The sequence below is a fragment of the Hemiscyllium ocellatum genome, chromosome 12 (genome assembly GCF_020745735.1).
Source record: "Hemiscyllium ocellatum isolate sHemOce1 chromosome 12, sHemOce1.pat.X.cur, whole genome shotgun sequence".
Lineage (NCBI taxonomy): Eukaryota > Metazoa > Chordata > Chondrichthyes > Orectolobiformes > Hemiscylliidae > Hemiscyllium > Hemiscyllium ocellatum.
Genome location: NC_083412.1, coordinates 30496626 through 30520780, shown reverse-complemented (window position 1 = coordinate 30520780; position 24155 = coordinate 30496626). Strand labels below are relative to the sequence as shown.

Genomic DNA, 24155 nt, shown 5'->3' with positions numbered 1-24155 from the left:
ACTCCTATCAAGAGAGCTTTGTTCTGCTAATCCAAATATTTGAATACTAACATTTTTCTGTTGAGGAAAGTTCAGATTCTAAACTTCATTATAATAACTCTCTTGAGGCACTGAGTTTCAGATAAATTTCATAATTTGCCTTATTTAAGCAGGTGTGGTGTCTAAACACTTTTGGGTTTTCAATATACTTAAAGCATTGTTTACAGGTATGTCATCCCTTTTCTTCATTTATGTAAATGATTTGGATATGAGCATAAGAGGTATAGTTAGTAAGTTTGCAGATGACATCAAAATTAGAGATGTAGTGGATAGTGAAGGTTACCTCAGATTACAACAGGATCTTGATCAGATGGGACAATGGGCTGAGAAGTGGCAAATGGAGTTTAACTCCGATAAATGTGAGGTGCTGCATATTGGGAAAGCAAATTTTAGCAGGACTTGTACGCTTAATGGTAAGGTCCTAGGGAGTGTTGCTGAACAAAGACTTTGGAGTGCAGGTTCGTAGCTCCTTGAAAGTGGAGTATATGAACAGGAAGGGTTTGGAGGGATATGGGCCAGGTGCTGGCAGGTGGGACTAGATTGTGTTGGGGTATCTGGTCAGCATGGACGAGTTGGACCATGCTGTAACATCTTTATGACTCTGTCAATATTCTCTCCAGTTCTGCAGAAGGGTTACTGGACTCCATGTTAACTCTGCTTTCTCCTGACATGTACTGCTGAGTTTCTCTAGAAATTTTTGTTCTTGTTTTAAAATTCTGTGCATTTGGTTCTGTGGGAAAATATCCTACAGGTTAACAAACTTATAACTTGTTTATAATTCCAGATTTTTAACCATGGACAAGCTGTTAATTACCCATACAAAAATCATTTGGAATAAATGTTTAGTTTGTGGCTATCTTTACCTATTAACCGTTGCCCTTAAATCCAATTGTTTGCTACTAATGTACATTTTAAACGCTGTATTTTTCTATGTTCTATGTTCTCATGCGCTGAAGTTGCATTGTTTGGAATCTTTGTTCCTTATTTCTATAGCGAAATGACCAATTTCCTAAAGGTTGTTTTGTCAGCTTGAGCCTAACTGCTTTGATTGTTCTAGAATTGGGATAATTTAATTTTAGATTCTACCTGGTCCCAACTAGTTGGTAACAAATCTCTTTTTTTTTCCAGGCTATTTGATTACATCACTTCAGTTATTTTAAGGAACCATGGCTGGAAAGTCAACTCTACTAAAAGTGATCCTACTGGGTGATGGTGGAGTAGGGAAAAGTTCACTCATGAATAGATACGTTACCAATAAATTTGACATTCATCTGTTTCACACAATAGGTGTTGAGTTTCTCAACAAAGATTTGGAAGTAGATGAACATTATGTGACAATGCAGATATGGGATACTGCTGGTCAAGAGAGATTTAGAAGCCTTCGGACACCGTTCTATCGAGGCTCTGATTGTTGCCTCCTTACTTTCAGTGTTGATGATCACCAGAGTTTCCAAAATTTGGGCAATTGGAAAAAGGAATTCATCTATTATGCAGATGTCAAGGAACCAGAGAGTTTCCCATTTGTGGTTCTAGGTAATAAAATTGATGTTGCTGAGAGGCAAGTTTCAACAGAAGAAGCTCAGGCTTGGTGCAAAGAGAATGGTAACCATCCTTATTTTGAAACAAGCGCAAAAGATGCTACCAATGTTGCAGTAGCCTTTGAAGAAGCTGTTCGTCGTGTTCTTGCTGCTGATGATAGATCTGACAATTTCATGCAAACAGACACAGTGAATCTTAATCGAGGAAAGAAACACAGTTCTTTCTGCTGCTGACTGTTGGATGCTGTGAACTTTCCACTGTATGCCATTCATTTACGAATTGTTGATTGATTGGGTCATGCAAATCTGTTGGAACTGTTCTGAGAAACCAGTGCCAATCAGCTGAAGATACTAGGTTCCTTGGGTTGTGAAAGGGTTTGAATGCACACGCACAATGCTAATGAGATGAGTTACTCATAGATAATTAACTTATTCATTGGCCATATACTTTAATAAAAAGGTTTTGTGGATTTGAAATCAACTTTGAAAAATGGCACAGCTTTACATGCTTTAAATTTAAAAAAATTGTTGTTGATGGTACAATATTTTTAACTGAAGTGTAAAAATCTTTGTGCAACAAACCATACTGTAGCTTGAGATAACGGTTGGAGAATTGGAACCTAATTAACTCTAAACATTTACCATTTGTGTAAATTGGTTCCATAAAATTCTCCTTTATGTATTCATGTTCGTAATCTGACCCTAAAATATAATGGGGTTAATTATTATTTTTTTCAAACAAGGGGGAAATAGTTATTTGCTGTTATTGGATAGAAACCACCACCTGTTTATTTTCTCATGCCCTAGTTTTGAGTTTTGTGTAACTAAAATGTTTACTGATCACATTTTTCTTGAATGAAATTTTTGCAGGTACTGAAAACCTTGACTAGCTTTTGAGTTGGTTCAACTCTGCAGAATGTTACAATGTCAGATAACCAAAAGATATCATTCCATTGTTAGCTGCATTAAGTTTGAAAAAAGCAGAGTTTGACCAACAATTTGGGTCAGTCACCTGCCAGAGTTTAGTTTGTTAATGTACAGCTAATTTTAAGTGGAATAATACAAAGGTACCGTGAAACTTTGAAATTACTTGTCGAGGGCGCTGAAATAATTTAAAATCTGCTTTAAACATTAAACATTAATTGTTCAGCATCATTTATGAAGCACCTTATGCATTTTTTTCTTTCCTCAGGGTTTAATGTAGCCTATAAGACTAATTATATTTGTAAATGCTGTTGTATTTTGGGCAATATGTTGTCTCATTACCATATTGTACGAAGTTATCCACAGTTCTGAACTGGACTTTATAATTATTTTAACTTTAAATTGTATCTTTTGTACATTGTGACGAAAGATATGATTTGAATCTGTCAAACAAACTTAATTCAGAATCATTGGCTTTAACTTACAGCTCTTTTTAAATTTTGGCCTTCCCTTCTACAGTATATTCTGATGTATGCCAAAGTTGAATCAGTTTTACACATTTTTAGTGGTGAAATATTTCTTTCCTTTGTTTCTCTTTATGTAATCCTGTCTTCCTAAGTCAAGAATATTTGATGCAAAGCTGATCAAAGGCCTTTGCTGAGTTGTTTTGGATGTGCTGTTGGCCAGTTTTCCCTTGTCTCCATATCTTTCCATGATCAAACTGAGATCAGGAATATGGCATTTCATAATCACTGACAAATTGCATTTTTGCTCGAGACACAAGTGGAAGGCCCAACATGATGAACCATTGTAATATCCTGACAGACCTATTTGTTAAGCAGAATAATACCTTTTATTAATATGGCCAGATCAGGCTTTACATAATGGAACAATTAATTCGGTTACAGAAAGGTGGAGTTAAATATAAAAGCACTTTATTTTGAAGCTTTACAGTAAATGTGCTGCTTGTAACAGTTAAAATGACCCATTTAACAAATTAGGATCTCTACTGTCAACTTTGGCTGTTAAGGTGCTGCTGAATTACATTTTAATGTTGATGAGAGTTGCATTTGTTAAATCACTGCACACTGCTGAGAATTGAGTAGCCATTTCTAACAATGTCATCTTTGCATTATTGCCACTGCTTTTGTTAGTTGCTGCATAAAATTATTTAATCATTGGCTGCTTTTTTGTGTTTCTTTTTTTTTCCCAGTATTTTAAATCTGTCAAAGTGAAGATTTTGACAGTTTGGATATCAGTTGCATATTTCATGCTGTAATTTACTCATTAATTTCATTCACATTTTTGAATCTTTTACTTAACCCAACTCTGTTCCAGAAGCTCAGACTTAGAGGTCTGGACTTTAGTTTCAGTCTTTGCTCAGTGATCAGGTTTGGACTTTTGACTCAAAGGTGATGATGAGTTTAAAAACCTGTCTATTGTCTTGAGCAAATAGTTACGACTGACACTTAAATGAATGATGTACTGTCAAGATCTTAAAAGTAAAAGGCCTGGAAGTCTGAAATAAAGTAGAAATTATATCAAAGTTAAAGCACCATCTTCAGAGAAAGAAACAAACTGGTGCAAAGCAAAAAAATGGGAAAGAAAATAAAATAATGGAAAAATTGTTAAGCAATTGAGACGAGAATGTGGTTAACTATTTAAACAAAAGATGAGTTTCTGTTCTTTTGAACTTTCCGAAGAAGTAACAGATTGATGTGGACAGAGCAGTGGATGTGATCTATATCTGAAATAGATCTAAGGCATTCGACAAGGTTCCTCCTGGTAGACTGGTTAGCAAGGCTAGATCTTTTGGATTACAGGGAGAAGTAGCCATTTAGATACAGAACTGGCTCAAAGGTAGAAGACAAGGTCATGGTGGAGGATTGCCTTTCAGACTAGTGTGCCACAAGGATTGTTGTTGCTTTTTGTCATTTAAATTAATGATTAGGTATTATTAGTAAGTTTGCAGATGGCACCAAAATTGGAGGTATAGTGGACAGTGAAGAAGGTTACTTCAGAGGACAGCAGGATCTTGATCAGGTTGTGCAGATGGAGTTTAATTTCGATAAATGTGAAGTGCTGCATTTTGGAGAGGCAATTCAGAGCAGGACTTTTGCTTAATTGTAGGATCCTGGGGAGTATTGCTGATCAGAGTCACCTTATGGAGGTTTATAAAATATTGAGCATGGATAGGGTAAATAGACAAGGTCTTCTCTCGGGGGGTGGAGTCAAGAACTAGAGCGCATAGGTTTGGGTGAGGAGGAGAAAAATCTTGAGTCCTTAGAGAAAACTTTTTCATGCAGGTGGTGGTGCATGTATGGAATGAGCTGTAAAGAAAGTGGTGGAGGCTGGCACAATTGCAATGTTTTAAAGGCATCTGGATGGGTAAATAAGAAAGGTTTAAGAGGGATATGGATCAGGTACTGGCAAATGAGATAGCTGATCAGCATGGATAAGTTGGACCAAAGTGTGTGTTTACATGCTGTTCATCTGACTTTGACAGAATAATGTCAGAGGGCAAGGTCACAGGTTGGAATGGCGGCACTGAGGCAGCAGTGCTAACCACTGTTCTGCCCACTTTTCAGATGAGGTACCTAACTTGTCAAGTTTTTGGTGAATGCTGAACAGGCTCCTCTTTAATAACCTGCCTTCCTTGTTTGATTTACATTAACCATTGTAATCAATCCTCTTGTGCAGGCATGGTCTCCTAGGCTGAAATGTTTTAAGATACTCTTTCTTTCATTAACATAAATTAAGATAAAGTTTAGCAGAGAAGAAATAATGCGACATATACAGATAGCAGCAGGGTGATAGTTCAGTCTATTTTGACTTTACAGATAGCTGAAATTCTTGTTTCCTTTTGAACTGGCTTGCTGAATGTCTTCCAGTATGGAGCAAGAGTTTTATTGACCTGTACTTCAGCCATAATATGTGCACACAGTTGAAACTCACTTTTAACCCCTGAACCTGTGTATTTATGAAAGGGGCAAATGCAATCATGGCTCCAGACTGCTATCTGTTATAGTGCATATCTGCTCTTGAAGCTACTTAAATACTATCATGTGACATTCCAGAGCTGCTATTCAGACAGCCACAGAATTTATATCTGCAGTAAACTTTTGGCTTTAGAAATACATTTTCAATTAAATGTTTAAAATTACACAGCTGATACAGGACTATTCTATTTTATTCAATGTATCTAATAATGGGTGTTTTATTACCATCAAATACCATTCATTATACCCTGGGTTGCCTCACTAGTCACACTCCAGTATCGTTACAGCAGTCAATAAAAGACAATATCTCTGCTCAATGAATCCAAATTAGTATAATCATTTCCTTAATATGTCAAGGTTTCTCATGCTTATGGTGGACTCCTGTTTCAGCTCACACCCCCAGTTTGAATGGATTTTCACATTGATCCCATCTCCCCAAAATGCTTACAGTTTGCATTATAGGGCACAGGTGAGTCTTTTACAGATTGGTGTTAGATTGTCTCCACTGCCTCTCACCTGTCCAGACATGCCATGGTATTTCATCCTGTTTTGACAGGCTGGGACCCCCAATTAAAGGCTCCTGAGGGAATACTTGCCTTTTCTACTAACTATGGAATTCAGCTGCATGCCAGCTCAAGTAATTAGATTTTTGCAGTCAGGATACACTCTGGCTAAAGTTAGCTGTGTTGAATGAACTGAATGATCATTCCTATAACCAGTACCTACTGCCACAATTCATAAGCTTTTGCAGTAGTGAAATAATCCAAACTAAATCATTGTAAATAGTTGTTGTGGTTCCATTTGCAAAGCTGGGAGTTTTTGTTGTAAATGTTTCATCCCCTTTCTAGGTGACATCCTCAGTGCTTGGGAGCCTCCTGTGAAGCGCTTCTGTCGTGTTTCCTCGGGCATTGATAGTGGCTTGTTTCTGCCGCTTCTGGTTGTCAGTTGCTGTCTGCTGCAGTGGCCGGTATATTGGGTCCAGGTCAACGTGTTTGTTGATAGAATCTGTGGATGAGTGCCATGCCTCCTCACAGCACTCCCAAACAATGAGGATGACAACCAGAAAGGGGACGAAACGTTTGCAATAAGAACTCCCAGCTCAGTGAACAAAACCACAACAACAAGCACCCGAGCTACAAATCTTCTCCCAAACATTGTAAATAGTTGTGGGCAGGGCTGAGTGTCTATGTAGGACAAAGTGAGGAGTGGAGATCAGAATCAAGAATGTGGTGCTGGAAAAGCACAGGTCAGGCAGCATCTGCAGAGCAGGTGAATCAGTGTTTCCAGCACCACACATGACCCAGTTTCTATATAGGCAGACATCCTTGCACATTGACAAATTGTTTAAGCTGAAGTTTCAAGCTTTAATATAGATATAGCTGATTAATTACAAAGAAAACTGTTCAACATGCAGACTTACTGTAAGGCAACCTACATAACTTGCACTTAGTAAATATATGTGCCAAAGCCCAACATTGATTTCTTTATATAAATAAATACATATACACAAAGGAATAATACAGTTGAAGAGTAAAGTTACCAATACAGACAATGCTATACACAGTTAAAGGTACTTCTGATATCCTGTAGTCTTCAGTATATTTTTGTTCAGCTCAGTAGGTGCTTCTTTCCTAAGAACTGAACTTTTCTGTCAAATGCTGTTGATCGAATTAGGGTATTAGGTTCATAAAATGGATTCATGGCAAACTAAAAAGAAAATTGAAATAGTCAAACAGTTGCTATAGGAATTTTCAAAATTCGTATGTACAGTTAGAAATTTGAGCTTAGTTATCAGAGACTTGATTGTCCTTAGCTATTACAACATTTAGTGTCATAGAGATGTACAGAATGGAAAGTGACCCCTCAGTCCACCTCATCCATGCTGACCAGATATCCCAACCCAATCTAGTCCCACCTGCCAGCAGCTGGCCCATATCCCTCCAAACCCTTCCTATTTATACACCCATCCAATGCCTTTTAAATGTTGCAATTGTATTAGCTTCTACCACTTCCTGAAAAAGTTGCCTCTTAAGTTTCTCATCTTTTCCCTCTCGCCTTTAACCTTTGCCCTCTAGTTCTGGACTCCCCCACCCCAGGGAGAAGATTTTGTCCCTACACGTACCACTCTCTGAAAATGTTGCCCCTTAGGTCCCTTTATCCTATCCATGCCCCTCATGATTTTAGAAACCTCCAAGTTCACCCCTTAGCCTCTGACACTCCCAAGAAAAACAGCCCCAACCTCTCCCTGTAGCTCAAATCCTGTAACCCTAGCAACATCCTTGGAAATCTTTTCTGAACCCTTTCAAGTTTCACAAGATCTTTCCAAGTGGAAGGAGACCTGAATTGCGTGCAATATTCCAACAGTGGCCACAACATGACCTCCCAACTCCTGTACTCAATACTCTGACCAATAAAAGGAAAGCATACCAAATGCCTTCTTCACTATCCTATCCACCTGTGACTCCACTTTCAAGGAGCTATGAACCTGCACTCCAAGGTCTCTTTCGTGACTAAGGGATACCACCAATGCTTTTAGTCATGACATGACAGGAGATCCTCTTTGACCATACTCCATATTTTCAAATAATTAAAAAAAAGAGTTAAACATTAATCTAAAGCTAATTTTTATAAACAATGGAATAGGAAATATTAACTGGCAAGGTACATAAACAAATTAAACAGTATGACATCCTAATTTTCTTTTGTCCCAGTGGGGAGAAAAACAATTTTACCTACCTTAATGTACAAATCATAGACATCATTAAAAAAATTTTTTATTCCATCTTCCTGACGCACATCATGCAACATAATAAATCTCATATGTGAAATGGAATTAAGGAAACAGGATCAAATGCTTTAATTATGTATTTGCAGCATAAATTTATTTTCACATGCATAAAATGATTTAACTGCTTGTGCCTCCAAACCAGAGACAGTAACTGGTTATTGCTTTCGGTAACAGAATTAGTAACTAGTTACGGGAGGCTTGGGGTGAAGTCCCATGTAAAAGTATGTAATAACATTTCTGAACATGCTATTTACATGACTCAATTTCAATTCAGTACATGTAGCTGTTGCCAGGTCAGAGATAGTCTTGAGCTGGCCTGGAGGGCTCTTGAGATAGTGTTATGTTCATACTGCTGAATCAGCCGGTTCAAGTTCCACCTGCTCTCAAGGTATGTAATGGCATTATGAACAGGCTACAGCATACAGAGATGGGGGGAGCTTGAGAAGGCTCTCTGGGTGTCTGGTGAAAGGGTTTTGTAGTGCAGTGTTAGTATCCCTGCCTCGGTCAGGAAGCCTGTGTTCAAGTCCCACTAACCCCAAAGATTTGTAATATGTCTGAACAGGTTGATTAAAAAGTATCTTTGAGAGAGTCCAACCTGTATTGATGTATGTTGCTCCTAAACATTATATTTAATCTATTATGAGGGGGCTCTTATGGTACCATGGTAGTGTCCCTAGCACTGAGTCAGGAAACCTGGGTTTAAGTCCCACTTGCTTCAGAGATGTGTATTAACAATGCTGAACAGGTTCAATAAATCTCTCTCCCTAGCCTGGAGTCTTGAGTTGCAGACATTATATAGTGTCAGGCAGGGGAGAGTTACTTGGACTCTTTGATAAACTATGAAGTTCTACTTAACCTAATTTCCCCTTAGAACAATGGACAGGAGAGGAGGGTGACTACCAGTCAGGCAGGTGTGTGGATCAGCGTGCAATGATGGGGGATCTTTGTGGATGGGAATAGGATTACCATGCTGATGAGCAAACTGACCATAGTTCAGGATACCATTCAATTGGGGGAGCAAAAAGGAGTTTGGCAATAAGGGAACACTAGACGGGATAAATACAGTTCCTCGTGCTGAGAGCAGAAATTCAAGATTGCAGTGCCTGTCTGGTGCCAGACTGAAGGACACTGCCTCATGGGGAAGCAGAGAGAGAATGGGAGGATTCAGTTGTCATAGTCTACATGGAAACCAATAACAGGCAGAAATAGACAATTGGGATTGCTGGGATTGATTTAGGATCCAAATTAAACACGCACGGCTACTTGGCATAGGATTAAAAAAATCAGAATTTAATGTGTGGCACCAAGATTGGGTATAGGAAGAAAGGGTTTCAATTCACTGTAGACAATCAACACTCTGCAGCTGTTTTGTTAAGAGGGGCTCCTCTTAACCAAGGGTGGGATCAGGATCCTACTGAACGGTATAATGTGAGCCAGGGATTTTACTTATATATTTGTAAAATTTCAAAGAATGAGATACCAATCACTTTTCAACTTCTGACAATTTTCCTTTGTGTATTTAAGTCACCCATTGAGACAACGTTGTGTCGATGTGTGAAAACATTGGGTCACATTTCAACTTTCAATCTTTGTTTAATATTGTACTTTTAATTTTCAAATGCAAAAGATTCTTGGGGGGGGGGGGGGGGGGGGGAAGAAGGAGGGAGAACCTCTTCAATATACTTGAATTTGAACTGCTTGCTAGTGAGTTGGAGCATAACTCCATCTCTGGATCTGTGTTTAAATAGAGGTTAGACAGATAGAAGGAATACTTTTCTTTACTAATTGGGGGTTTTGTGTCAAACTTGTTTCTGCAGGCCCCACCTATAAATTACAAAGATGCTAATTACCAGAGTTTTATTACTCCTAGACTGCCCATCTTAACAGAACAGCTCCCTGTTTCCCAAACACTGATGACTGTCAACAGTGAATTGAAACCCTTCTTCCCATGCCAGTCTGGATGCCACACATTAAATTCTGATTTTTTGATCCTATGCTAGTTTACATGTGGTTGTGCATTTAATTTGGATACTAAATCAATCCCTGACTGCCTATTAAAAACAAAACAATTGCTTAGAACCATACTTTTCAAAATATTATTGAAATCATTGTTATAGCTATTTCACATAGCACATCCCATGATATTGGAATTTTAGTTACTTTCTACAAGTTCAGGAATGAGTATTCCTGAAGGGGGCAAGTGATGAAACTGTAGCTTATCTCTCATCTATAATTCTGTCTAAGCTTATACAATTCCAATTAATGCACATCTCTCTAACAGATCAGTTCACAAGTTGCTATTTGTGCAGAAAGTAAAAAGCAAATTTTTTTTTTCCTCTCCCCATGGGAGCAAAGAATTGGAGAAAGTTTACTCAAAAGGATATGTCCAGCTGTAACAAATGCAGAGATAAACCATTCATTGAACTTGTCAACAGTTTTCAAATACATATTGTTGGATAACCACATGTTCTCATCTACTAAATCCAGAGCAGCATGAGCTATGAACTGGTTCAAGTGTCGGTGATCATCCTGTTTTGCAGAAGAAAATTGAATAAAATGTAAATACTTAAAAAGCTACTTCACCAATGCATTCACTCTGCTGTGTTTAGCATGGAATTGATATTTCCCACCTTGAACCATTACAGCAAGTTACAATTCCAAGTGATCTATATGACAATGCTATTACTTTAACAAGGTTATGCTGTCCTTGGAGTTTTTTTTTCCAGAGAGGTCATAAAAGACAGACTCCAAAAAAATTTAAGTCGAAGGATTTTAGGGCCAGTTTGAATACAGCTAACAGACACTTCCTCAGCCAACAGGCTTTCAAATTTTTGAAAAGAAAAACATTTGTACAATGGAAGGGGAGCGGCCATTTTCCCAGATCACCTTTTCTCTTGTTTGGTTCGGTTTTTAGCAGGAGTGTGGAAAAAGCTGCTGACCCCAAAGAAGGAGGTCTACACTGATCCGCGTCTCACTAGCTTCTCTCCTGTAAGACCGTATTTGATTTTACTTTTGTGTCAAGGGATGTTTATGGGGATTGTTGCAAGTATTTGGAACAACACCATTACATTGGAATGAACTTTGGTTTTCAGAGAGGTTAAGTTACTCAGTATTCTGTTCTCGTTTGTTTGTGTTTCATTTGGCAATAGTGATAGAGATGTACAGCACAGAAACAGACCCTTCGATCCAACTCATCCATGCCAACCAGATATCCCAACCCAATCTAGTCCCACCTGCCAGCACCTGGCCCATATCCCTCAAAACCCTTCCTATTCATATACCCATCCAAATATCTCTTAAAAATGTTGCAATTGTACCAGCCCCCACCACTTTCTCTGGGAACTCATTCCATACATGTACCACCCTCTGAAAATGTTGCCCCTTAGGTTCATTTTATATCTTTCCCCTCTCAGCCTAAACCTATGCCCTCCTGTTCTGGACACCCCACTCCAGGGAAAAGACTTTGCCTACTTATCCTATCCAGGCACCCCCCCCCCATGATTTTATAAACCTCTATAGGTCACCCCTCTGCCTCCGACACTCCAGGGAAAACAGCCCCAACCTTTTGCCTATAGCTCAAATCCTCCAACCCTGGCAACATCCTTGAAAGTTTTTTCTGAACCCTTTCAAGTTCCAAAACATTCTTCCGATAGGAAGGAGACCAGAATTGCATACAATATTCCAAAAAAGTGGCCTAACCAATGTCCTGTACAGCCACATCATGACCTCCCAACTCCTGTACCTAATACTCTGACCAATAAAGGAAAGTATATCAAGTGCCTTCTTCATTATTCCATCTACCTGAGACCCCACTTTCAAAGGAGCTATGAACCTGCACTCCAAGGTCTCTTTATTCAGCAACACTCCCTAGGACCTTACCATTAAGTGTATAAGTCCCAAGATTTGCTTTCCTAAAATGCAGCACCTCACATTTATCTAAATTAAACTCTATCTGCCACTTCAGCCCATTGGCCCATCTGGTCAAGATCCGTTGTAATCAGAGGTAACCTTCTTCGCTGTTCACTACACCTCCAATTTTGGTGTCATCTGCAAACTTACTAATTATACCTCTTATGTTCACATTCAAATCAAAGTAGTGGACCCAGCACCGATCCTTGTGGCACTCCACTGGTCACAGGCCTCCAGTCTGAAAAACAACCCTTCACCACCATCCTCTGTCTTCCACCTTAGAGCCAGTTCTGTATCCAAATAGCTAGTTGTCCTTGTATTCCATGAGATCTAACCTTGCTAACCAGTCTCCCATGGGGAACCTTGTCAAACACCTTACTGAAGTCCATATAGATCACGTCCACCACTCTGTTACTTCTTCAAAAACTCAATCAAGTTCGAGACATAATTTCCCATGCATAAAGCCATGTTGATAATCCCTAATCTGTCCTTGCCTTTCCAAATACACGTACATTCTGTCCCTCAGGATTCTCTCCAACAAATTGCCCACCACCGACATAAGACTCACTGGTCTATAGTACCCTGGCATGTCCTTATCACCCTTCTTAAACAGTGGCACCACATTAGTCAACCTCCAGTCTTCCTGCACCTCACTGTGACTATTGACGATACAAATATCTCAGTAAAGGGCCCAGCAATCAGTTCCTTAGCTTCCCATAGACTTCTAGGGTACACCTGATCAGGTCCTGGGGATTTATTCATTTCGGTGTTTCAAGACATCCAGCACTTCTTCCTCTGTAATACGGACTTTTTTCAAGATATCATTTATTTCCCTACATTCTTTATCTTACATGTTCTTTTCCACAGTAAATACTGATGCAAAATACTAGTTTAGTATCTCCCCCATCTCCAGCAACTCCACACAAAGGACGCCTTGCTAATCTTTGAGGGGCCCTATTCTCTCCCTAGTTACCTATTTGTCCTTAATGTATTTGTAAAAACCCTTTGGATTCTCCTTAACCCTATATGCCAAAGCTATCTCATGGCCCCTTTTTGCCCTCCTGATTTCCCCAAGTATACTCCTACTGCCTTTATACTCCAAGGATTCATTCGATCAATCTTATGTATACCTTACATATGCTTCCTTCTTTTTCTTAAACAAACCCTCAAATTCTTTAGTCATCCAGTATTTCCTACACCTCCCAGCCTTTCCTTTCAGCCTAAAAGGAACATACCATCTCTGGACTCTCGTTATCTCATTTCTGAAGGCGTCCCATTTTCCAGCCATCCCTTACCTGTGAAGATCTGCCCCCAATCAGCTTTTGAAAGTTCTTGCCTAATACTGTCAAAATTAGCCTTCCTCCAATTTAGAATTTCAACTTTTAGATCCCCATTTTAAAACTAATAGAATTATGGTCACTGGCTCCAAAGTGCTCCCCTACTGACATCTCAGTCACCTGTCCTGCCTTATTTCCCAACAGTAGGTCAAATTTTGCACCTTCTCTAGTAGGTACATCCACATATTGAATCAGAAAAATTTCTTGTACACACTTAAATTCCTGCCCATCTAAACCTTTAACACTATGGCAGTCCCAGTCTAGGTTTGACAAGTTAAAATCCCCTACCATACCCTATTATTCTGACAGATAGCTGAGATCTCCTTACAAGTTTGTTTCTCAATTGTCCTGACTATTAGGTGGTCTAGAATACGGTCCCAATAAGGTGATCATCCCTTTCGTATTTCTCAGTTCAACACAAATGACTTGCCTGATGTATTTCAGGGAATATCCTTTCTCAGTGCAGCTGTAATGCTATCCTTTATCAAAAACTGCACCACCCCTCCTCTCTTGCCTTTTATGTAGCATTTGTATACTGGAACATTAAGCTGCCAGTCTTGTCCATCCCTGAGCCATGTTTCTGTAATTGCTATGATATCCCAGTCCCATGTTCCTAACCATGCCCTGAGTTCATCTGCCTTCCCTGTTAGGCCCCTTGCATCAAAATAAATGCAGTTTACTTCATCAGTCCCATCTTGTTCTCTGCTTTGTCCCTGCCTGTTTGACTCGCTTCGTTTTATCAACTGTACCAGTCTCAAATTGATCTCTTTCCTCACTATCTCCCTGGATTTCATCCACCCCCACCTTAATAGTTTAAATTCTGAGCAGCTCTAGCCAATCTCCCTGCCAGTATATTAGTTCCCTTCCAATTCAATTGCAATCCGTCTTTGTTATACATGTCACTTTTACCACAGAAGAAATTCAAATAATCCAAAAATGTGAATCCTTCTCCCATACATTCACCTGCTCTATCCTCCTATTCCTAACCTCACTAGCTCGCAGCACCGGGAGTAATCCAGATATTACTACTCTTGAGGATCTCCTTTTTAAACTCCTGCCTAACACTATATTCTTCTTCCAGAATCTCATCCTTTTCCCTTCCTAGGTAATTGGAACCAATGTGTATAATGACCTCATGCTGGTCCCTCTCCCCCTTGAGAACATTCTGCACATTCTCCGAGACATCCTTAATCATGGCACCAGGGAGGCCACACATCATTCTGATCTTTCGCTGCTGGCTACAGAAATGCCTGTCTGTGCCTTGGACTGGAGTCCCCTAATACAACTGAAATCTTGTAAATAAACTCCTTTGTTTGAAACTAAGTGGTTTGACCAGCAGCATCTCTGCTGGAATATCCACATTACACTTGCTTAAAACAATTAAAGTTAGAAACTAGTCTAGATTCTTGAAATGTTTTGAGGGGGTCTGGCCTGGTCCATTGCACCTGGCAAATCAAAAGATCGCATACACAGAGGGGAGAAAGAAAGCTTGCAAGTCAAAAGTAATTATCAGAAAGCTAGAAGATGAATTGTTGAAGGGAAAAATTTACAAAGGACAGGTGTAATGACTGAACAACAAAATCTGAGAAGTGGAATGGGCATTAACAGTTGCCTGATGCCACAAACAGATGTTTAGGTGCTTGTGCTGGAGAGGTTCACTTGTATTCACGCACGGTAGAGAGGAATTTGAGGACAAGGATCTTTAAGTTGACTTTCTGAGACACTGGAAGAAATCTAGTGGCAAGAACAGGAAAATAGATGCGAATATCTTCGAGGGAGAAGACATAGAATTCAGAATTTCCTATAAGTTGGTTCCAGAGGTCATGAAAGCAATTTAGTAAGCAAACTGGCAGAAAAGTATGGACATAAATTTAACATATGTAAACACAACCAAGATATAAATGTGATTCAGAGTCAAACAGGATATCACAAATGCATGTTTTCAGTTGTACCACAGCAGTATTGATCATCACTAAAACAGTGTTGATATACAATGAATATAAAGATTACATTAGAATCCTTTCCTTTGGGTCTTTTCCTTTTCAAAAATTATTCCCGAAAAAGCTCTCTTTCTTTCTCCTTCCAACCCTGTGGTTGCATATAAGAGTGTGTGTGTCTATCCTTGTTGTCAAGGCTTTATACGTAGTCATGAATACTACACTTTTAGGGGGAGCACCCCAAGCAAAATCACCACGGCAATTTGAAAAGTTAACCACAAGTTTGCACATTACATCCTCACTGCGGCACAGTATAAAAAGCTGATGCAGACCTACATGATTTATTTTTTAAAATAGGGTCTTTTGTGCATCAGAACCTCCAGCTGCTAGTAGCTCTCAGTCTAGGTAACTGAAGTGTGATGTTGCCACGTTGATAAAGGGTCAAGCCTACTCTTTTTGACCATGCCTTTCCTTCTGTCCCACAGGCACACATTTCTCAGAATGGTACAACAAAAATGGTAGAAATATAAATCAACTGTAGTGTCACCTGAAGTGCAAGTTTGTATTAATTAGAAAATTTAAAGATTGTGAAGATGCAAGCAAGACATATTTATATGACACCTTTAACAAAACGTAATTAAGATGCTTCACAGGAATGTGATAAAAAAGATTTGATGAAGTCACAAAAAGATCTTCAGAGGTTTCAAGAAATATTTTAAAACAGGAGTCAAGTTTAATTGAGAGGCGTAGCGAGATAATTTCAGAGTTTATGGCCTTCGCTGCTAACGTCACACCACCAATGCTGGAGAAATCAAAAATTGGGAATATCCAACACAACTAGAACCACAAGAGGGTTTGCCAGAGTAAAAGGAAATTAGATAAATAGCGAGGGGAATGGCTAGGGAAGGATTTGAAACAAAGACAATTTTTTTTTAATCCTCGTGTCAGGTCAGTCAGGAAGCACAGGGATAATGAATTGGTGAATGATGATATGCAGAATTTTGGATGAGCTTAAATTTATGGAGTGTGGTAAATGGTAAACCAACGAGGAGATAATTAGAATAATAAGATTTAGGGCCAATAAAAGCATGGAGGAGGGTTTCGGCAGCAGTTGAGTGGAAGCAGAGGTAAAGTGGAGTGTTTACAATTGGCATAAATGGATCGTCTTAGGTTCTGGTGTAGATATATGTCTGGAAACTTAGCCCATGGTAAAATATGCAACCATAGAGTCTGCTTCAGCCTCAGACAGAAGCTTGGAATACAGTTTGAAACAGTGGTAAGAGGACAATTAATGGTGGGACCTGAAGACAATATCTTTGATCCCGAATTTTATTTGGAGAAATTTCTTCTCACCCATTACTGTATATTGGAAAATGGAAGCGTCAAGAGAGAGATAGTACTGACTGTTGTCAGTGTACATGTGCATGCTGAAGTCCCACATCACATGTCAACATGCAGATGAGGAAAATAAAGAAACCAAGGTTAGATTCTCAGTGGTCATCATTAGTAATGGGATGAGAAGAGAGAAAGCAGCCATTTCAGGTGATTCTCTGGGACTGTAAATTAAAGTAAAAGGAGAAGGTAAGTGATATAAAGATTTAAAGTAAAATATAAGAATTTCAAAATATGGCCACATATAGATCTGAAGAGGCATCCAGACTCAAAATGTCAGCTGGCCTTTTCTCCATGGAGATGCTGCCTGACTCTGATCTCCAGCATTTTTTTGTTTTTAGTTCAGATTCCATCATCTGTCATAATTTGCTGCTGCCACATCCAAATCGTTGGTCTTTTATTGGGGGGGGTTAGGAAGAAGGAACACTAGAGGCCAGGGCGATACTGGGAGGCACTGGTCAACCATACCATCTTCCTCCATGTTAAAAGAAGCAGATAACAGTATTTTCTGAGTAATAGTGAATTGAAGTTTTACAAACTCACTTTGGGCTCCATTTTGCCTGCTGGAAGAAACTCCATTTCAAAAACAGGGTTGTCATGGTGTCCAACTATAACAAAATAAAAACTACCAGACATGTCTCTGATTTAACCTGTAACAAAAACATTCATATTAAAATTAATGAACAGCATATTCCCTAATTCACAAGAACTTTATTTCCACTCAGTGAGTTTAAGTACCTGCATTGAATATGTGATTCAAGTACTTCTACTCAAAACTAAATTTGAAGGTTTACATTTTACCTTCAAGAAAAGATATTTACCAGTACTCAAATTCATTTTTTATAACCTTTTATTAGGTTCCCCTTCACTGTATGCATGATTATTCCCAGTTCAAAATGAGCCATATATTTCCAGAGGCCCTGTCAACATTGCTCTAATTAGTGCTAACCACTGGTTTTAAATAAAATATCAACGATATACATGCAATGTATAGTACTGTACTGAAATAACAGTCAAGGAAGATCCAAAGTGTTTGTTTTTTGGACAGTGAGCAATTAGCGGACCTCAACAAAACAACTGGCCCCAATTGTCCAGATTAAGGGGAATCACTGACTAGATTTTTAAATGCAGAATAGCCAATCAAGCAAAACGCAAACGAATGTATGACAGGAACTGATCTATTAACCAGTAATTGAGTTGGATTCTGAAAGGGAAGCAAGCTCAGGATAACATTCGACAAGCCGCAACACATGCGACATTTAGATTTACAATATGCATTTAACAAAGTTTCCAGTAAAACAAGACTATTAGTTTAACACAAATTTAAGTAGATTTGGAACACAAAAAAAACTGGACTGAACACTATGTATTTACTGAAGAGATTACATTTGGATGGTGGGAACTGGAAAGATTGAAGTGCTTAATGCTAGCATTAGTTGCTGTTTCAATTTGTGTTACTGATCAGTTCAAACAGTACAAAACATGTTCAAGTTATGCAAACTAGAAGGGGCCAGGATATGAAAAGACGCCAATAAAATTACTTATTTTATCCAATTTATATAATCTGTCAGAAGTCAACTATGTCTCAAATGATTTATGTATGTGGAAAAAAATGACCAGCACAAGTTGCCTCAATGGTCAAGGTGTCCAGGCAGAGAAGGGCAGCCGTCAAATTAGCCAATGGAATGTTGCATAACCTGGTTAAAACATAAGTAAAAAGGAATGATGAACAAATAGAAGAGATCTGGTCAAATTGTCTCTTGAATAATGCTTAGGTTTTGTGGCTGACACTAGAAAGGCTTCAAGTCAGAAAATATATTAAGTGTCAAGGGTCTCATTGTTGAGAGAGAGAAAAAAAAAGGTACTTTAGTGTTAAGATGATCATCTGACTATGATCTTGAAAGAATGCAAAATTGTTAAGGGCATGTAAAAAGAATGGTGGAAGCATAATACCTTATAAGCTAATGGTAGTGAAATGAAAGAACTGTAAAATCTGCCTGGATTGGTTAAACTGCTATTCTCAACATTAACCATTCTGTAATCAATGCTGTCTTTTATGGATAAATAATAGGAAAGGGGTGCAATAGGAAATGGTTGGAATAGTAGACAAACTAGTAAAGTTGGAAACAAAAACACTGAAAATAAAAGATTGCTACATAAAAAAGCATGATGCTTGTGTGTCTGGAATTTTATATGTTTCATTTCAGACTTACAAGCGTATAAAAAGTTACAGAGTCAGACAGCATAGAAAAGTTCTTCATCCCATTGAGTCTGCACCAACCCATCTACACTAATCTCACTTTCCAGCACTTGGCCCATAGTCTCGAATGTTATGGCATTTCAAGTACTCCTGCATATACTTTTTAAAGTTGAGGTTTCTCACTTCTACTGCCTTCCAAACAGTGCATTCTGAACTCTGGATTACTTTTCAGCAACATAACCACTACATTGCCCACGATGTAGCATAATATTTTTCTATTGTTTCTCAACTAAAACAAATTACCTTTCCAGAGCATTCTCATTTTAGTACTGTAATATTATTTTTACTCAAAACTGCTACCACTATTGTTTTCTTTTCTATCTTCCTGACTCAGGAATATTTATCATCATGCTATCATATTCCCTCATGGTTACATTCACCTGTGGGTCACCTACCTTATTAACCACACCATGTGTTGATATGTATGCACTTCAAAATTTAATTTCTTTAAGCTATGAAACCTACTTGATATTCTCGATTTTCTTGTGCACCAATAGCTATTTTTAAAAGGGCTTTAAAATGTTCAAGTAAGTTTTCTTTAACAGAAGGCTCAAAAATTAAAAAGGTGTAACAATAGGGGCCAACCAAATTAGATTAAAAGGGAATTAACAAGCAAATTGGATACCTTGCAATTTCTTCAAAATATCATTAAGAATTTTGATGCAGCAACAGTGAAGAATGGTGTCTGATTTGAAGGGGAACCTGCAAGTAAGTGTTCCCACACATCTGCTCCCTCATCATTCCATGGGGTAGCAGTCACAGGATTGGAAAGTGCTGTTGAAGGAATCTTGGGTGAGATGGTACAATGCACCTTGTAGATGGTACATATTGCTGCTATCATGCATTGGTGGTGAAGGGAATGAATGTTCCCAGGTGGGATGCCATTCATGCAAGTTGATGTATTCTGGACATTGTAACACTCGAGTGCTGATGGAGCTATATGCATCCAGGCAGATGGAGACTATTCCATTCCAGTCTTGTGTTGAATTACTCACTGCAGATTTCCTAGTCCCTGACCAACTCTTGTAGCCACAGTATATAAATGGCTTGTTTGGTTGTGTTTTCAGACACCATTTTGATTAAATTTACAAATCGGTACAGCAAGGTTCACAGAAGACCATCAGGAGATCATCTCAGTGCACAGGATGTTAGGCAAATCTGCATAGAATTTTAAACAAGTAGTGACATTATTGAAAGATGAGGTCTTGAGACTGAATAGGACAGATATCCAGAGGATATTAAGCAGAATCAGGTAAAGGGAAATTATGTCAGACTAATTTAGAACTTTTTCAGTATGGATAAAAGGGGAAACCAGTTGATGTGTTGGATTTGGACTTCCAGAAGGTGCTCAAAAGGTACCTTACAAAAGTCATAAGAGCCCACTATGTTGGAGGCAGTATAGAAAATTAACGCATGGGCAGCAAACAGCAAGGACAAGGGTTTTTACTTCAGGTTGGCAATCTGTGACCACTGGGGTTCCACAGGGATCAGTGCTGGAACCACAACTATTTACAGTATATATTAATGAGAAGATTTGTAGCTCAGGTTGGAGGTTCTGGACGTAGGTTTGCTCACTGAGCTGGAAGGCTTGATTCCAGATGTTTCGTCATCCTACTAGGTAACATCTTCAGTGGGCCTCCGGGCGAAGCATTGCTAATGATGCTGGAATTACCAACAGTGCTTTGCCTGGAGGCCCACTGAAGACATTACCTAGTAGGGTGATAAAACGTCTGGAATCAAGTCTTCCAGCTCAGTGAGCAAACCTACATCCTTATTAATGACTTGGAGGAAGAAAATGAATGCACTGTAGCCAAATTTATAGACGTACAAAAATAGATGAAAAAGGCATTTTGAGAGAGAGGTACAAATAGTTTACAGAGATAGTGAAGTTTAAGTGAGTAGGTAAAAAGTTGGTAAATAGAGTATTATGTTAGAAATTATGAAGTTACTCATTTTGGAAGGGAAAACAAAAGAACTTATTTAAAATGGAGAAAAACAGAAAGCTACAACACAGACTTGGAGGTACTTGTGCATGAAATACAGAAAGCTAGCACACAGGTGCAGCAAATAATCACATGGCTAACAGAATGTTGGCCCTTATTTCAAGGAAGGTGGAGTATTAGAGTAGGGAAATCATACTACTACTGTATAAAGTGTTATTGAGAACACAACTGGGGTACCTAAGCAGTTTTGGTCTCCTTCTTTAAGAAAATATATCATTTCTTTCGAGGCAGTTTAGTGAAGGTTCATTCTTGACCCCCCCCCCCCCCCCCCCAAAGAGTATGAGTAGAGTCCCAAACCCCCTGCCTTTGCTCACGAAACGGGGGGGCTTGGGACTCTACTCATCGGAATTTAAAAGAGGTGATCTCAAATGAAACATACAGGATTCTTAACGGACTTGACAGGCTAAACGCCAAGAGGATGTGTCCCTCATGAGGGTGTCGGACCAGAGGCCCTATACTCAATAAAGAGCGACAATTTAGAACTGTGATGAGGAATTTCTTCTGAGGTTTGAGCATTTTCAGAATTTCTTACAAGTGTGTGTTGTGGGAGTAGAATCCTTTTAAGGCCGAGTTAGATGGATTTTTGATCAGTAGGGGAATCAAGGCTTATAGGGAAAAGCTGGAAAGTGTACACGAGGAGTGTCTGATCAGACACACACAGTCTCATGTGCATGCTTTGCTATTCAAAGGACCAAATTGTCAACTCCACACTATTTCATAGTCTCATAGGATGTTAACACTTTGGGGAGACAAAAGTAATGGGAAATGATTTAAAGGCAATACAACTGACTTTTACATCAGAAGTTTGGGCAATATTTTCAGAAAAAAAAAGTGTTGTGGATGTGTTGAACTTTGTCTTCAAAGTAGCAGCGGCTCAGCCTTGACACTCATTCAAAGCTCAGCTAGGTCGATTTGTGAAGGACAACGCAGTGAGGAATGATGTGGACAGGAAGTGAAGATAAGACCAAATCCAAGATCTTATTGATAGGAGCAGCAGGTCTGAAGGGTGCTGCACAGCTCAGGTGCTCATTGCTATTATTTAGCAGCTATTTCTGGTGAAGAGAAGAGGCAAAGAATTTCTCATCTAACCATACCGGAGCTGGAATTGGGGTTTACTTTTAATTGCTTTAAGTGTTTCCTACCAGGTTACATAACCGCTGGTGAATATGAGACAGGACATCAAATTGCACTGTCAGACAGAAGATGCTACGCTGTGGTGTTGATGAGAATGAAGAAGACGCTCAACCCCCAAACTTGACTCAGCCAAGTTGACTATCCCTTGGGCTATATAGGATTTATCCTAGAATTCTCTGACAAGCCAGGGAGGAGATTGCTGTGCCTTTGATCTTTATGTCATCACTGTCTACAGGAATAGTATCAGAAAACTGGAGAATAGCAAATGTTGTCCCCTTGTTCAAGAAGGGGAGTAGAGACAACCCTGGAAATTAGATCTGTGAGCCTTACTTTGTTTGTGGGTAAAGCATTGGAAAGGGTTGTATGAAACAGGACTTATCATCTAGAGAGAAATAAGTTGATTAGTGATCGTCGACAGTTTTGTGAAGGGTAGTTTGTGCCTCAAAAAACTTACTGAGTTCTGAGAATCTGATGAAACAGGTGGATGAAGGTAAAGCGGTTGATGTGATATATATGGATTTCAGTTAGGCATTTAATAAGGTTCCCCATGGTAGACTATTACACAAAATATAGAGGCATGGGATTGAGGGTGATTTAGCGGTTTGGATTAGAAATTGGCTAGTTCAAAGGCGGCAGAGGGTGGTGGTTGATGGGAAATATTCATCCTGGAATTCACTTAGTAGCAGGGTATCGCATGGATCTGTATGGGTCTGCTGTTGTTTGTCATTTTTATAAGTGACCTGAATAAGGGCATAGAAGGATGGGTTAGTAAATTTGCAGTTGACATTAAGGTCAGTAGAGTTGTAGATAGTGACAAAGGGTATTGTAGGTTACAGAGAGACATAGATAGGCTGCAGAGTTGGCAAAAGGAGTTTAGTGCAGAAAAATGTGAGGAAGGAGTAACAGGAATGCTGAGTACTGGGCTAATGGTAAGATTCTTGGTGATGTAGATGAGCAGAAAGATCTCAGTGTCCAGGTACATAGATTCTTGAAAGTTGCCACCCAGGTTGATAGGGTTGTTAAGAAGGCATATGGTGTTAGCTTTTACTGGTAGAGGGATTGAGTTTCAGATCCAAGAATATTGCATACAGTACTGGTCACCACATTATAGGAAGGACGCAGAAGCTTTGGAAAGGGTTCAGTGGAGATTTATTAGAATGTTGCCTGGTATGGAAGGAAGGTTTTATGAGGAAAAACTGAGGGACTTGAAGCTGTTTTCATTAGAGAGAAGGTGACTTAATGGAGACATACAAGATAACCAGAGGGTTAGACAGGTTGGACAGTGACAGCCTTTTTCCTCAGATGGTGATGGCTACCACAAGGGGACATAGCTTTAAATTGAGGGGTGATAGATATAGGACAGATGTCAGAGGTAGTGTCTTTACTCAGAGTAGTAGGGACATGGAACACCCTGCCTGCAACAGTTGTAGACTCATCAACTTTAAGGATATTTAAATGATCATTGGATAGACATATGGACGAGAACGGAATAGTGTAGGTTAGATAGACTTCAGATTGGTTCAACAGGTCGGCACAACATCAAGGGCCGAAGGCCCTGTACTGAGCAGTAATGTCCAATGGTATATAAAGAGTCTGGGAAGGAAAGACAACAGGGAAGGCGAATGACGAACGCTTCTGATTAAAATATCAACATCGTTCCGTTAATACGGTTAAGGCAACAGCCAACCCACCACTAACAAGGCAACAACTCTCTCAGCATACCCTCCGAAAACCCCGACCTCTTGCACTCACCGCGTCTCCTCAGCCCAGGCCCTGGCGACAGCTCACCTGCAACCAACGGAGAAGGCGATTGGAAGAGGACGTCCGACACGCCAACCAATCGTCAGGCGGTATTAGCCGATGGGCGCCACCCCAGTCAGTTAGCCAATCAGCCC

General features: G+C 39.3%; 2 protein-coding genes across 6 annotated transcripts in view; one reads left to right on the top strand and one right to left on the bottom strand.

Moving 5' to 3' along the window:
• The window catches only part of rab9a (RAB9A, member RAS oncogene family), a 44314-nt gene extending 40656 nt beyond the window's left edge, over positions 1-3658 (top strand). For all 3 annotated transcript variants that reach the window (XM_060833470.1, XM_060833468.1, XM_060833469.1), the window contains one exon: positions 1168-3658. In XM_060833470.1, the coding sequence (XP_060689453.1) occupies positions 1206-1811 (606 nt within the window). In that variant the 5' untranslated portion in view covers positions 1168-1205 and the 3' untranslated portion in view covers positions 1812-3658. The remainder of the gene's footprint in view (positions 1-1167) is intronic.
• trappc2 (trafficking protein particle complex subunit 2) lies at positions 3400-24095 on the bottom strand. Of its 3 annotated transcripts, none has more exons than XM_060833472.1 (5): positions 23952-24023; positions 17407-17513; positions 10675-10817; positions 8237-8324; positions 3400-7207 (listed from the first exon to the last, which is right to left on the bottom strand). In XM_060833472.1, the coding sequence occupies exons 2-5, from the start codon at positions 17497-17499 to the stop codon at positions 7109-7111; spliced, it is 423 nt and encodes a 140-aa protein (XP_060689455.1). In that variant the 5' UTR covers positions 17500-17513; positions 23952-24023; the 3' UTR covers positions 3400-7108. The 3 variants fall into 3 exon arrangements, with proteins under 3 accessions (XP_060689455.1, XP_060689456.1, XP_060689454.1); XM_060833473.1 differs by lacking the exon at positions 23952-24023 and adding an exon at positions 18481-18561; XM_060833471.1 differs by having other exon boundaries at positions 3401-7207; positions 24013-24095.
• Between the last annotated feature and the right edge of the window lie 60 nt (positions 24096-24155).